General features: G+C 33.9%; 1 protein-coding gene across 1 annotated transcript; it reads left to right on the top strand.

The window, feature by feature from the left end:
- Positions 1–9,421: 9,421 nt before the first annotated feature.
- On the top strand, positions 9,422–12,575 carry LOC132191788 (uncharacterized). Its single transcript, XM_059606886.1, has 2 exons — positions 9,422–10,604; positions 11,431–12,575. The coding sequence occupies exons 1-2, from the start codon at positions 9,482–9,484 to the stop codon at positions 12,138–12,140; spliced, it is 1,833 nt and encodes a 610-aa protein (XP_059462869.1). The 5' UTR covers positions 9,422–9,481; the 3' UTR covers positions 12,141–12,575.
- The last annotated feature ends 1,180 nt before the right edge of the window (positions 12,576–13,755 follow it).

Genomic DNA, 13,755 nt, shown 5'->3' with positions numbered 1-13,755 from the left:
ATCAGTGCTCCCTTCTTTCTGGAGACTCACTTCCCTTCTCAGCCTTCCTTAGTAGTCCTATGATTCCTCAATCCAATACCGTAAAAGGGATCTTTACTCTAGAATGTCATGTTTGTTGTCATGATTTCCTCGTCCTCAATATTATGATTCATGCGTTGTCCGTTCCTCGTATTTTCTCGTCCTCAATATTCTACTTTGCTAATGTTAGACTATCATCATTTATTTATTTATTTATTTTATTTTATTATTATTTTTTTAAAGATAAGGGTTCATCTAAGAGATGATTGTCAGACTTACATCAACCAAGTAAGATAGAAGTGTGGTGTGGGATGGAATCTATGCCAAAAAGGTTCGAGGTTAATCATAAATGCCTAGATAAGGAGTAATGTTAGAAAAAAAAAATAATTTATTTCACAATTATCTCACAATACTTTTTTTTTTTTTTTGACATGTCCACACAAGGGAAGAGGGAGGGGGGATTCGAACTAGTGACCTCCGCTTTATGAGGCGTGGTTCACAGCCAATTGAGCTACTCATTGGGGACAATTATCTCACAATACTTACATGACAGTCCCAATCAATTAGTCATTATTAATCAAAAAATAAATAAATAATGATTGGCTGAGACTGTTATGTTAGTATTGTGGAATAAAAATATAATTTTTAGCATTTTTCTTGGCCAAAAGACCATATATATATATATATATATATAATACTTTATCACATTTTTCTTCCATTGACACTATCAATCAGCCCTTAATTTTATTTTAAACGAATAATAATTTAAACAAAGTGTGGTTTTTATAAAATCTCTTGATGTAATAGGTGTGAATGGGTTGGGTGAGAGAAAGAAAGCGAGCAGGTGACAGGCAAGCGATGGACAATCGTTAGTGTCCATGTGATTTGTTTGTCGTCCAGGCCCAGCAATGGATTCAGTTTGGGATTTGCTTCTCCACAAACCAGCACCATCAATTTGATCGTTGAAATCACTCAAAACCACCACTATGATGGGGTTGATCCTGCACCCTCCACTCCCACAAGTGTACCTAAATGGAATACGAGAAAAATAACATATATCTGAGCCTCATACATTTCTTTCATGAGATATTATCCAACTCCTATCATGTGCTTTGGCTTCATTCTGTCTCAATATTTCTATGGATCTACGTCTATATTTCTTTCAATTTTTTATTTCTCTTTTCTACAGATACCCATTATCTCTCCTCTTTCCTCTTTCTTCTTTTCCCTCTCTACCTTGCTTTCTCTCCTCTCTCAATCGACCATGGTCATGGAGCTTGAGAGTCACGACCATGGAGGTGGTCGAAGCCTGTTGAGAGAGGAGAGAAAGGATAGTCATGAGGAGCAGAAAAAAATTGGGAGGATGTTATTAGAAGAAAAAAGAAAAAAAGAAAAAATTCTTTTAGCAAATTGGTAGAGATATATAAAGATATATTTAGTTAACAAAGTCTAGGTCCTATAAAATGTTGTATGGCAAAAGGTTATTTTCTACTTTTGAGTTTTTGGCACTGCCTAATTTATTGGTAAATTTGAAAATGTTTTCAGTTTATTAAAGAAAATAATATTTATGAGGTGTTTATGCTTCTTACACACGTAAATCATTTCTTCACTCCTACATCTTCGAACAGGCAATTGTGAGAGAGTCTATTTTATAGGATTTACCTGTTCAAATAAGTCTCGAGTTGCCCGAACACCTACTTGTGCAGGTGGGCCTTAACATCGCTTTCTCACAATTGTTTGCCAAAATTGCAAATAATATAAGCAGATAATTGCACTGGATTTCAATTCCACCTCCCAAGGCCTTTTATTCTTATATTCTTGCTCTCAGTGGCTCCTTTTCACTATTTTTTTTATTTTTTTTGTCTTGTCGCAGCTCCTCGGATTATAGAAAAATATAGGGAAAGTATAAATCCCCGAGTCAACGCATGAAAATTAAAAACACCCTCAATGTTTTTTTTTTTTTTTTTTTTTTTCAATTTTAATTCACTGAGTCAATTGAAAAGGTGTCTTAAACCCTTCTATTACATTGTCTCCCAAATTCCTAACGTCCGTCCATCCATTCCAAAACGAACCATTTTGTCCAAGCGGTGAAAAATGAAATCTTATGCTCTGTACACCCATGTTTTCATGCGTTGACTCATAGATTTATTATAAACTTTCCCAAAAATAAATGATCATTGCTAATCAATATATTTTATTTAAACATAATTTTTAGGTTGATTTTTTTTAGTTGCTTTATATAATGTTTTTATGTTGTGAATAAAATTTTATATTTATTAGTTAATATGATTGAATGGAAATATACAAAAATATTTGTTAATTCTTGGTACGAGCTAATCACCAAAAAAATATTTTTAGCTGAAATTGGTTTATATCCAAACAAATGGGGCCTAAAGCACGAACTATCTTCATAAAATATATATATTAAAAAATATAAATGAAAGCCTTAAAATGGGATCAAACCATAAGAAAAGATAGTAGTCAGCAAGCTTGATTTGCATTGAAATCCAAAGTTGATCCCACCTTTTCAATGGGACCGTAGAACCCTACTTGACCACAAACGCAGTTTTTTGTTTTTGTGCTCGATTTTATTTTAACTTATCTTGTACTACGTTTTTATGGTCATCATACAACTTGCAACGCTTTGTATAACACTTTTAACTCATTATAAAATATTACCAGTGCGGCGGCGGTTTAGTGATCTCAGATTAATTTTTCGTAATCAAGCTTTTGTAATAAGAATTTTTATATCTGATTAGTGTAATCAGATTTGAGTTCACTGTATTGAAGATGTGTAGCTAAGCTAGGATTATTTGAAATACAAATACAAAATTCAAATGATTGTTTATCTACAACAATATTCAAGCTAACATTAATTTGCATTATCTTGGGTGGTTGATGATAGGAGATGAGATGGACTCGTTGTCAATCTTGGAGAGTTATGATTTAGTGGGCATGTCATGTATAAATTACCTCGGTTTGTGGGCAAGTGTAGAAGTCACGTCTGGTCACCCCGTTATACCCTTTTAGAAAAATAATTAAAAAGAAAAAACTCATTAGAAAAGAAAAAAAAAAAAAAAAAACAATTTTAACTTTGTTTTAATTTCACTCTTGGTTACTTAAAAGGCCAAATGAAACGTATAACAGAAATATTAAAAGCATATGAAAAAGCCATGTACTTCTTAAACGATAAAGGACACATAACATTTATAGAGATTCAATTAGACAAATTTTCTTATAACCCAATTTGTAAAAAAATTTAGCCCATAATTGATGACTATCAAGTTTTTTTTTTTTTTGGACATGTCCGTATAAGCAGTGATGGAAGTGCTTACAGTCGGGCCGGCCATGGTTTTATAATATTTTATTAAATATATTTTTAAATTTTGTTTTTAGACAAAATTTAGTAACATGGCCCCTCGCTAAAAAAAAGAAAAGCAATCCAATAATATTTTGCCTAGTCTTCACCCATAAAAAATAGTCTAGAATTTTTAAGAAAGAATTGGGCCTATCAAACAAGAAAATACATATAACCATTACGTCACAAACCCATGAATTAAAATGCCCTAACTCTTTCATATTGAGATGAGTCAAGTTTGCCTCATTGCCTCCCAAAATCCCAATTCTTTCCTAGCACCAATAGTAGAATTCTTGACCGACTTACAACATTAGTCTAGTGTCTCTAATCTATTTTTTTGTTTGGAACGTCGAGTTCCATTTTAATATGTGATTGAATTGAAAATTTAAATATTTTAAGAAACAATTATTTTGTATATTTTATTTTCTTAACATTGAATGGATACTTATTTTATTTTTTATATGTTGATTTAATATTTAACATTAATATATTTGTTATTCATTCTTTGGTCACTTATTTTAATATATTTATCATTTATATTTTAGCTACTGTCAATAGAACTTCCTAGTTTCATCCTTGCATATAAAGAGAGAAAAATAGAGGTAAAAAATTCTGAATTAATAACCTTCGATTTATGAGATATGGTCACTAACCGATTGCCGAAAACTGAGTACCATCAAATTATGTAATAAAGAGTTGCTTTTTTTTTTTTCAAATTTTTTTTTTTTATTATTTCCCTTTTTCTCCTCTCTTGCTTTGAATAAAAAAATTAAAAAAAAAAAAAAAAAAAACTTTCTTTTTGAGCTGATATTTTATTGCAAATATAGGGAATTAAAGTTTAAACTAAGGCTTTCATGGATGGAAAGGGTACACGTAGTTTGTGGGTGACATTGACTTGCCAAGCACAGAAAAAAAAAATTTAAAATAAAATAAAAAGAAGGGCCTTTAAAGTTCTATCAGACGTCAACATGAAAAGACAACCAAAATTTTTGGTCGGAAAGTGAAAATATATTATACCAAAATTTGCTTCCAATATTGAGGAAAAGACGGCCAAAAAATCCATAGCAATGATTTGCCCTCAATGCCCTTACCTATAATTCTGTGACGAGGATCTTCGGCTATTCCTTCAAAATTACTTATAATAAAATATTATTTATATTTTAAAAATAAAATAATAAAAAATTAAAAAAATAATGCAAGGTGGTTGGCTACCTCATTTTTCTCATGGGGGGGGGGGCTGGCCACCCCATCGCAGCCATGGGAGTGGCGCCAGCCACCCTTAACCGATTCTTGGGGTGATGCTTGAGCCTGAACCACCCTTTAGAGCTAAACTCAAAAAAATTTGTTTTAAGTTTAGCTATAGGGGTGGCCGAACCACCTTTTAGGGTCCTAGGGGGTGGTGTCGGTCACCCCCAAGGATTGGTTGGAGGTAGCTGGCCATCTTTTATAGGAAAAATGGGGGTAGCGAACCATCTTATATTATTAAATTAATTTTTTAATTATTTTTTAAAATATAAATAATATTTTATTATTATTTTTGAGTGAAACATATGTGTCGATAGTTAGACAATTGGATGGGATTCGATGGTTGAAATTAACAAAAAAAAAAAAAAAAAAAAATCGGCTGGTAATTTTGAAGGAATAGCCTGGATCCGGATCCATAATTCTGTCCCGTTGAGTTTATAATTGGCTGACAGGTAAGAAAGGAAAGTTGTTGTATAATACGCATGCACTCAATTTGCGTGCTTTTTTGATCGATTTTATTAAAATCTAAGCTAATTAAAGCATGTGGGCCATCTCCTTGTCCTGGCGTTATCCTTACACGTGCATTTGTTGCACTTGCTGTTGATAGTGAGGTGGACCGGGATCCACGCTTTCCGCCTTCCCAACTGCCGTTGTTTATGATTCTCAAATCCCAATTAAAAAGACAAATTGCTTACTTATAAAAATAAATAATTAAATAAAAATTCAGCTACTTTTTTCTTTCAATCAAATCTAAATAATTCTACAAGTCTTTCTTATGTCTTTTTTTGAATCCCTTCAAAAAATAATGTGACTATTAAATTCACAATTTGATCAATTCAATAATAATTAATCATAAGAACAATAATAAATTTAATAGCCATATCATTCTTGAAGGAATTCAAGAGAAACTTGTAGCATTACTCATCAAATCTTTTGGGCAGTAAACACAAAATCCATAAGAGAAGAATGGTTTGGAACTTGGGAGCCTAAGAACTTTTTTTTTAGCTAATAATATTTTTTAAAAAAAAATCTGAGTAATAAGAATAGTAGAATATTAAGCCAATAAAAAACATTGCCAATGTAATACGATTCAATTGAAAACAGACAAAAAAGTACAATTCAAGAGATATTCATATTACCTTTGTTGACTCCTCACGAATGAAATCTACTTTAATACATATGGATATGAACGAAGCTCCTATCTAACAAAAAAATCTCAACACCTTAAAAAAAAAAAAAAAAAAAACCATATATATATACCGAATAAAGAATTTTAATGAAGAAAGTGAAAATATGAATGAGAAATATATTAAGATTGAAGATTAAATTAATATATAAAAATAAAATTACTATTTATGCAGTACTGTTAACAAAATATAAATAAGAGAAAAGATATAAAATCTTAATATATTACAATTTTCAACTCAATTACCTACTAAGATAAAATCCAACATTCTTAATTAAGATAAACATTGTGTTGAATTGCTGTATTTTGATTTGTAATTTTGAATTTTAGACTGATGTAGTTTACGCAACACATGAAAAATCATTATGAAGAGTGTTTGGTATTGCGATTTTGCAGGCTAAAACGTGTAATTTTAAACCAAATAAAATAAAATGTATCGCTTAAAAACAATAATTTTTTTTAAAAAATTATGGGTTGAAAATGTAGAAACTATACTTACCCTTCTTGAATTGATGCTCAACTCACCTCACTTTGTGATGCAAAACATATATGCTATCGCCAATTGAACACACTAATTAAGTTTTTGTTCGGAACCATACTAAGAAATTAATCATTTATTCGTATACTTTCCTTCTTGTCTCTCCGTCTGAAACACATTTTTAGATTATTTTTTAGACAAAAATATATATACTCTCCTAAAATTAGCACTTCATCATCAATGTCCTTTCTTTCCAAACTATCAATTGTGTCAATATCCTCCATAAACTATTAAATAATGTCAATGTCTCTCCAATGACAAAAATACCATCGATAAAGCTTTTTTAAAAAATTCTTCAAATTATTAAAAAATACTATTTTTAAAAAAAAATGAAACCCCCTTCGTTATTTAAATTTCTTTTCCTTTTTTTTTTTTTTTTAATTTTTTTTAGTTTGTATTTTTATGTTCCAAATTGATAAGAATATCGTCTTATTGAATTTTTTTTATTTGTCATTTTTTTTGGGCCTTTGAGAGATGTACATTCTGGGTTTTTTTTGGTTATAATTCTTATGAGTTGCAAACAATTGATGCGTTTTTGCGTATGTAGCGTGGCGTGGATATTAAATGATTGTTGACTAAGATGGGTTTTTTTGGTTATCTCTCTCAAAGGGTCATCAATGCCTAACTTGTTATAATTTTTTTGGGGGTAAATCTCTGTTTAATTTACTAACATTGTTGGGTAGTTTAGGGAAACAGACGACATTGACAACAAAATGGTATGTGTACCTTTTTTTTTTTTTTTTAGTTTATGTTTTTGTCTTATTGAAGAGTTTTTAGAGTTATTTTCATCTTTGTTTTTTGCCTTTGGGACGCACATTGACATTGTTGTATAGTTTGTATAGTTTAGGGGATTCAAAACCGATGACAATGATAATAAAATGGTATGTGTACTTCTTCTTCTTCTTTTTCTTTTTTTTTTTTGCTTCCTTTTTCCTAGAATTTTGGCCGTGTCTTTTTATCATCTTAAAGTTGATGTGGCTTTCAAAATCACCATTAGATCAAAATTGAAGTATGATTCATCTAAAATTTAATAGTCACATCAATTTTAAGAGTATAAAAAAATAATAATTCATAGCATTACTCATCATTTAATAATGCCTGTCATTTTCTTTTCACATATGTCATAGAGATTTGCTATAATACATTCTCCTCACCATCTCCCCCACCAACTTCCCTCTTTTAAAATCTTGATTTTTTTCAAAAAAATAAAAAATAAAAAATTCAAGAGAGAGGAAATGGTGAGGAGAATGCCAAAAAGCATTTGCCTATGTCATATTAGTTGCACATTTTTAGTTTCTGTTTTTAAGTTTCAAATTTATAAGAATATTTTGTCTTATTGAAGATTTTTTAGAGCTACTTTCATCTTTGTTTTCTTTGCATTTTGAGGGTTGTACATCGACATTGTTGGAAAGTTTAGGAGAAACGGACCACATTGACAATGGAATGGTATATGTATTTTTTTTTTTTTGGGTTAAATTCACTTTACCCCCTGAAGTTTCAGGAGTTTTTCAATTTGAACCCCAATGTTTAAAAATTGGCAATGTACCCCCTTAATATTTCAAAAATTTTCAATTCAGACCCTCTGTTACTAATTTCCGTCTAATTGGACAGAAATCATCTCACGTGCGTCTCACGTGGAATTTTGATGCCATCTATTCTAATTTTGCTCTCATTAAAATCTATGAAATTACGTAATTATCCTCAATTTCATAGGTTTTGAAAAACGCTATGCCGACTCCGAAAACTTGTTTAACACAATTTATGCGGAATTAATACTATGAAGCAATAAACAATTCAATCACCCAAAATATATAAAGCAATAAAGAGGTAGACACATATATTTTGGTTACGAAGAGGAAACCTTTTAGAAACCGATCTAAAAGTAAAACCTCTCCGGGGCAGCCAAACCCAGAAAATCACTATCAAAAGATTATCTAGAGATTACAGACACTAGGAACACTTACAACCCTTTGCAAGACCTTGTCTCTGTAAGATCGACAAGCTTACAACTCGTCTCCTTGTTCACAATCTTCTTCAACGTGATTCTCCTTTACCGGACTCTTCCGATAGACTTCTCAACTATAGATTTATCAAAGGAATAATTAAAACTCTAAGAGATTCAATTTAACGCTCACCACATATGATCTCTCTTAGCACAGCCTCCGACGAACTCTCTGGGGGTGAAAATTCGTGCCTCTCTCTTCTATAATGATGTATATATACCCCCAACAAAACCCTAGACCTAACCCACTTAAAATCATGTTTTTAGCCTAAAACTTACGGGGTGTCCGGACAGGGCCTTGTGGAGCAAAATTTTAGTTTCTGGAAATGCGGTCCGAACCGAGGAAGGGTGGTCCGGACCGAGGAAGGGTGGTCCGGACCGGGCATGCAATCAGCATTTTGGAAATGCTGTCCAGTCTTGATTAAAAGCTCCGATTGATGGGCGTTTGTAGTCCGATTGAGATGAAATTTTACAGGGACGTTCATAACACATGAATCTACATTATGAATGGTGGAGATTGGATTCTGAGCATTTTATATTAGTGTTTGAGCCCGTAAACAGTAGCCTCTGCATTTTGGAACTGAATTAAGTCAACACAAGAACTAACAGGTTTTAATGAGAGCAAAATTGGAATAGAGGGCACTAAAATCCCACGTGGGATGATTTCTGTCCAATTAGACGGAAATTAATAACGGAGGGTTTGAATTGAAAATTTTTGAAACATTAGAGGAGTACATTGCTAATTTTTAAACTTCAGGGGGCAAAGTGAATTTCCCCCCCTTTTTTTTTTTTTTTCTTCCTTTTTGGCAGTGATGATCAAACAGAAGTTGCTACGTATCATTGAATAGTGCCTGTCATTTCCTTTTCACATATGTCATAATAGTTGCACATTTCTTTCAACCATGCTGCCCACTCTATATTTATTCTTACCCTCTTTTACAAACCTCACCGTCCATTCCTTCCTCCCATGTGGACTGCAAGTCAACTTAATTCCCAGTCAATTTGAAACTCAATTATTTCTCATTGCCCAGATCCCCAACCCCCTTTAACTAAAGATCCCTTTTACTTTTACACCCACAATATTTGCATGATGAACTTCTGAAAAAAAACCCCCTTCTCACACACACAAACAAGATGTCGGTGGCAGAGGGCAGCGGCGGCGGCGGTTGGAAAGGCTTGAAGAGTTCCGGCTTGCGCGTGATTCTAGGCCGATGGTTCATGGTCTTCGCGTCGTTGTTAATCATGTCGGTCTCCGGTTCAACGTACATATTCGGCCTATACTCAAACGACATCAAAACATCCTTGGGCTATGACCAAACGACACTCAACTTGCTGAGCTTCTTCAAGGACATGGGCGGCAACCTCGGAATCTTCTCCGGGCTTATCAACGAGATAACGCCGCCATGGGTGGTTTTATTAATCGGCGCGATCATGAACCTGTTCGGCTACCTAATGATATGGCTCTCCGTCACCGGCCGTATCGCCGAACCCCGGGTGTGGCAAATGTGCATGTACATATTCATCGGCGCCAACTCGCAGTCGTTCGCCAACACCGGCGCTCTCGTCACGTGCGTCAAGAACTTCCCAGAAAGCCGAGGCAGCGTCATCGGACTTCTGAAGGGACTCGTGGGTCTAAGCGGCGCGATCATGACGCAACTCTACCACGCTCTCTATGGGAATAACTCGGCGGCGCTGATTCTGCTAATTGCTTGGGTTCCGGCGGCGGTTTCCTTTGTGTTTCTCCGAACGGTTCGGATAATGAAAACCGTCCGACAATCCAACGAGCTCAACGTTTTCTATAAATTCCTCTACATCTCTCTCGGCCTCGCCGGTTTTCTCATGGTTTTGATAATCATACAAAACCGGCTCCGGTTTTCCAGGATTGCATATATTGGAAGCGCTTGTGTTGTTCTTGTGTTTTTGTTTCTCCCGGTTGCCATTATTATAAGAGAAGAGCTGAAGCTTTTGAAGAGGAAGGAGGAGGATGTGGTGAAATTGAATGATGATGTGAAAGTAGTAACTGAAAATTCGTCAGTATTAATCGAGCAGCCATTGGCGTCAGCTGCAGAAGCTTCAGCAAGTTATAAGAAGCGGAAGCCAGATTCTTGCATGAGCAACATATTCAACCCGCCTGACAGAGGTGAAGACTACACCATCTTTCAAGCACTTTTCAGCATCGACATGATCATTTTGTTCGTCGCCGTAACTTTTGGTCTCGGCGGGACATTGACGGCCATTGACAACTTGGGGCAGATTGGTAATTTTCGATTACTATTTATTCCCAAAAGGTTAATTATTTAAAAAGCATTCTATTGCTAAAACCAGGGAAGCCAAATAATAATAATATATATATATATATATATATATTCATTTCTCCGTTCCTCTCTGAAAAAAAACACTTTGGTTGAGTTGAATGAAAATTGGGAAGGAAATTGTCTTATTTATATTGAATACATATGACGGTTAGGAAACAGAAGAATTTTGAAAAATATAATTGTTAGGAATATATATATATGATAATTAGAAAAAGATAAATTTTAAAAAATATGACCGATAAAAAAATCAAATTTTCAAATATATGAATGTTGGAGAAATAATAAAGAATTCTCAAAAAAAAAAAAGAACATTTAACTAGAATTGTGAAATTGGATCCCTAGTTTGCTGAGCTAATGCATGTACTTTAAGAAAATGAATAAGGGCTCGTTTGAGATTGTGATTTCATTAAGTGCATTTTTAAAAGTTACTACTTTTTAAAATCGTATAGGGCGGTTGGTAAAACATGTTAATTTATTTATTTATTTTCTATCAATTGAGTGTTTGGATAACATTAGCATATACCAAATTACCAATAATTTATATGAGTAAAATAACCAATATTGTCTATAAGCCTCCATTTTTAACACTTCTGCAAACAATTAAAAGTATGACTTATAATTTGATATTAACTTCGAGTTTTCTACTTAGGCAATTATATTTTGCTATATTAATTGTTTCTATATGCCTTTTTGTTCTGTTTTTGTTCATTAAAACAAACATCACACCCAAAAAATAAAAAATTTAATCATTTAATTTATATTTTACAGGTAAATCACAAGGCTATCCGACCGACAGCCTCACCACCTTTGTGTCGCTCGTGAGCATTTGGAACTATCTCGGACGAGCCTTGTCTGGTTTTGTTTCCGAAATCTTACTAGTCAAATACAAATTCCCTCGGCCATTAATGCTTACTTTGGTCCTCCTCTTCTGTTCCATTGGACACATTTTGATCGCCTTCGCCGTCCCAAATTCTCTCTACTTTGCTTCGGTCATCATTGGATTCTGCTTTGGTGCACAGTGGTCATTGGTTTTCGCGATCATCTCCGAGATCTTCGGCCTCAAGTATTACTCCACCTTGTACAATCTCGGCGCTGTGGCGAGCCCGATCGGGTCATACATTCTCAATGTGAGAGTCGCCGGTCGTTTGTATGATAAGGAGGCAGTGAAGCAAATGAGAACATTGGGTGTCACTCGGAAGGCCGGGCAGGCGCTAACGTGCACCGGCGCGCACTGTTATCAGATGGCTTTTATCATCATCACAGGGACGACATTGTTCGGTTTCCTTGCTTCGATTGTTTTGGTGCTCCGGACGAGGAAGTTTTACAAAGGTGACATCTACAAGAAGTTCAGAGAAGAAGCGGAGACACAAACGGGTTCGAATGCAAATGGTGTTGGACCGTTGAAAGAGAGTGAAGCAGGAGCCAATGCTGCCTCGTTCACAACTGCTGACACTAGCGGCAACAATGTTAAACCATAGATTTGATTAAAATAACACTTGCTTGGACTAAAGGTGCTTCTTCGGTGTTTGTGATTTTTTTTTTTTTTTTCTAATTAAAAAAGGATAGGCCATGGAGACCAATTGTGTCTATTCTATTTGGGCGTAACCATAGTAGCATCTACCCGTTGGAAGCCACACAAGAAGGGCCTAGATGGTGGGAATCGCAGGCTCTCCCTCAAGTCCGACTGAGCCATAGCCTTCCCAGCCTCACCAGAGCATCAATGCGAACTAAGGTGGCTAATACTAATCAGACATATGAGGGGATTCAACATTGCGGAGATTCAAATCAACACCCTAGTATATGCCTAACCACATTGGAGATTTCATTTGAGCCATTGAACCACTACCCTTGATGGTCTTCGGTGTTTGTGATATGTGCAATAATAATAATAGAAATTCTATATAATAAATCAGAATTGGTCCATATATATATGACCATATGATTCATTGTGATTTAATTAATGAATAAATGTAAAATCAATCTCGTACATCGACTTGTAATTAGCTCCATGTCGTATAGAAGTTTGTTCAGAACTTTGTCATGTTAGATTAAATCATATAACGACATGTGTTACTCACCATAAAAGGATCAAAAAGTGCAAAAGTATTTAGCCAATTTTAAAGTTTAATATACAAAAAAAAAAAAAAAAATCAATTATTCTAATAGTACTCCAAGTTCTTTGAACAAATAAAAGTAATGTTTTTTCCTATAACCAATTTATCACTCAGTATAGCTCAAAAACAATGCAGCTATTTTATATTGGCATTTTTTTTTTTTTAAATTTCTGTCAATATTATTAAAAAAAGATAATAGAACATCAACGATAAATAAACATGATTTATCAAACATTTAAATTAAATTAAGAAGTGCTCAATGGAGAAATAGGAAAGGAAAAAAGAGACTGAAGATCTAACAAATGCACACAATTAAAAAAAAAGAAATCTTTAATTAGTCATATTTACAAAAAAAAAAAAAAAATCTCTTTACTTAAGATATTCTAATTACAAAATCAAAATAATAATAAAAATGAATTTATACGAGCTTACACAAGTCGACCGAGTTTAAATGAATATATCTCATTTAATAATCGAGCCTAATTTTGTATTCACGATTAGTTAGCTGATTTATTAAACAAACCGAATTCGAGTCGAGTTTATACAAGCAGTTATCAAGCCGGTTCTCAAATGGACTTGTTCATTTATAGCCCTAAACGTCAGCGAAAACAACCATCGAAAAAGTAACAAAAACATCCCCAACTTTTTTTGTTTTTTCTTTTCAAATGTTTTGGGGTCGGAGGATGGTCCCATTGCTCTCCTCCTTTTTCATTTTCGGACGATCGAAATGAAATACCTTTAACTTTTCTTTTTTCCCTTTCAAATCTTTCGGGGAAGTGAGCATGCATATGGCAGGTCACTAGATCTGAAGACAACATCTAGTGACAAAAAACACTCCCGCAATAACGTACATGCATTAATATTGGAGTCATCAAGAGGTGGTGCTCCATTTCCTCGAGCATTATGTGAAACCTCTGCTCATAATTGCCTTTCCTTTAATATCATCAGCCTGTCAAATCTCTTAGGCCTTCCATCCACC

This window comes from Corylus avellana, chromosome ca9, assembly GCF_901000735.1.
Source record: "Corylus avellana chromosome ca9, CavTom2PMs-1.0".
NCBI classification, from domain to species: Eukaryota; Viridiplantae; Streptophyta; class Magnoliopsida; order Fagales; family Betulaceae; genus Corylus; species Corylus avellana.
The sequence above is the reverse complement of the archived record's forward strand: the minus strand, read 5'-3'. Positions and strand labels throughout refer to the sequence as shown.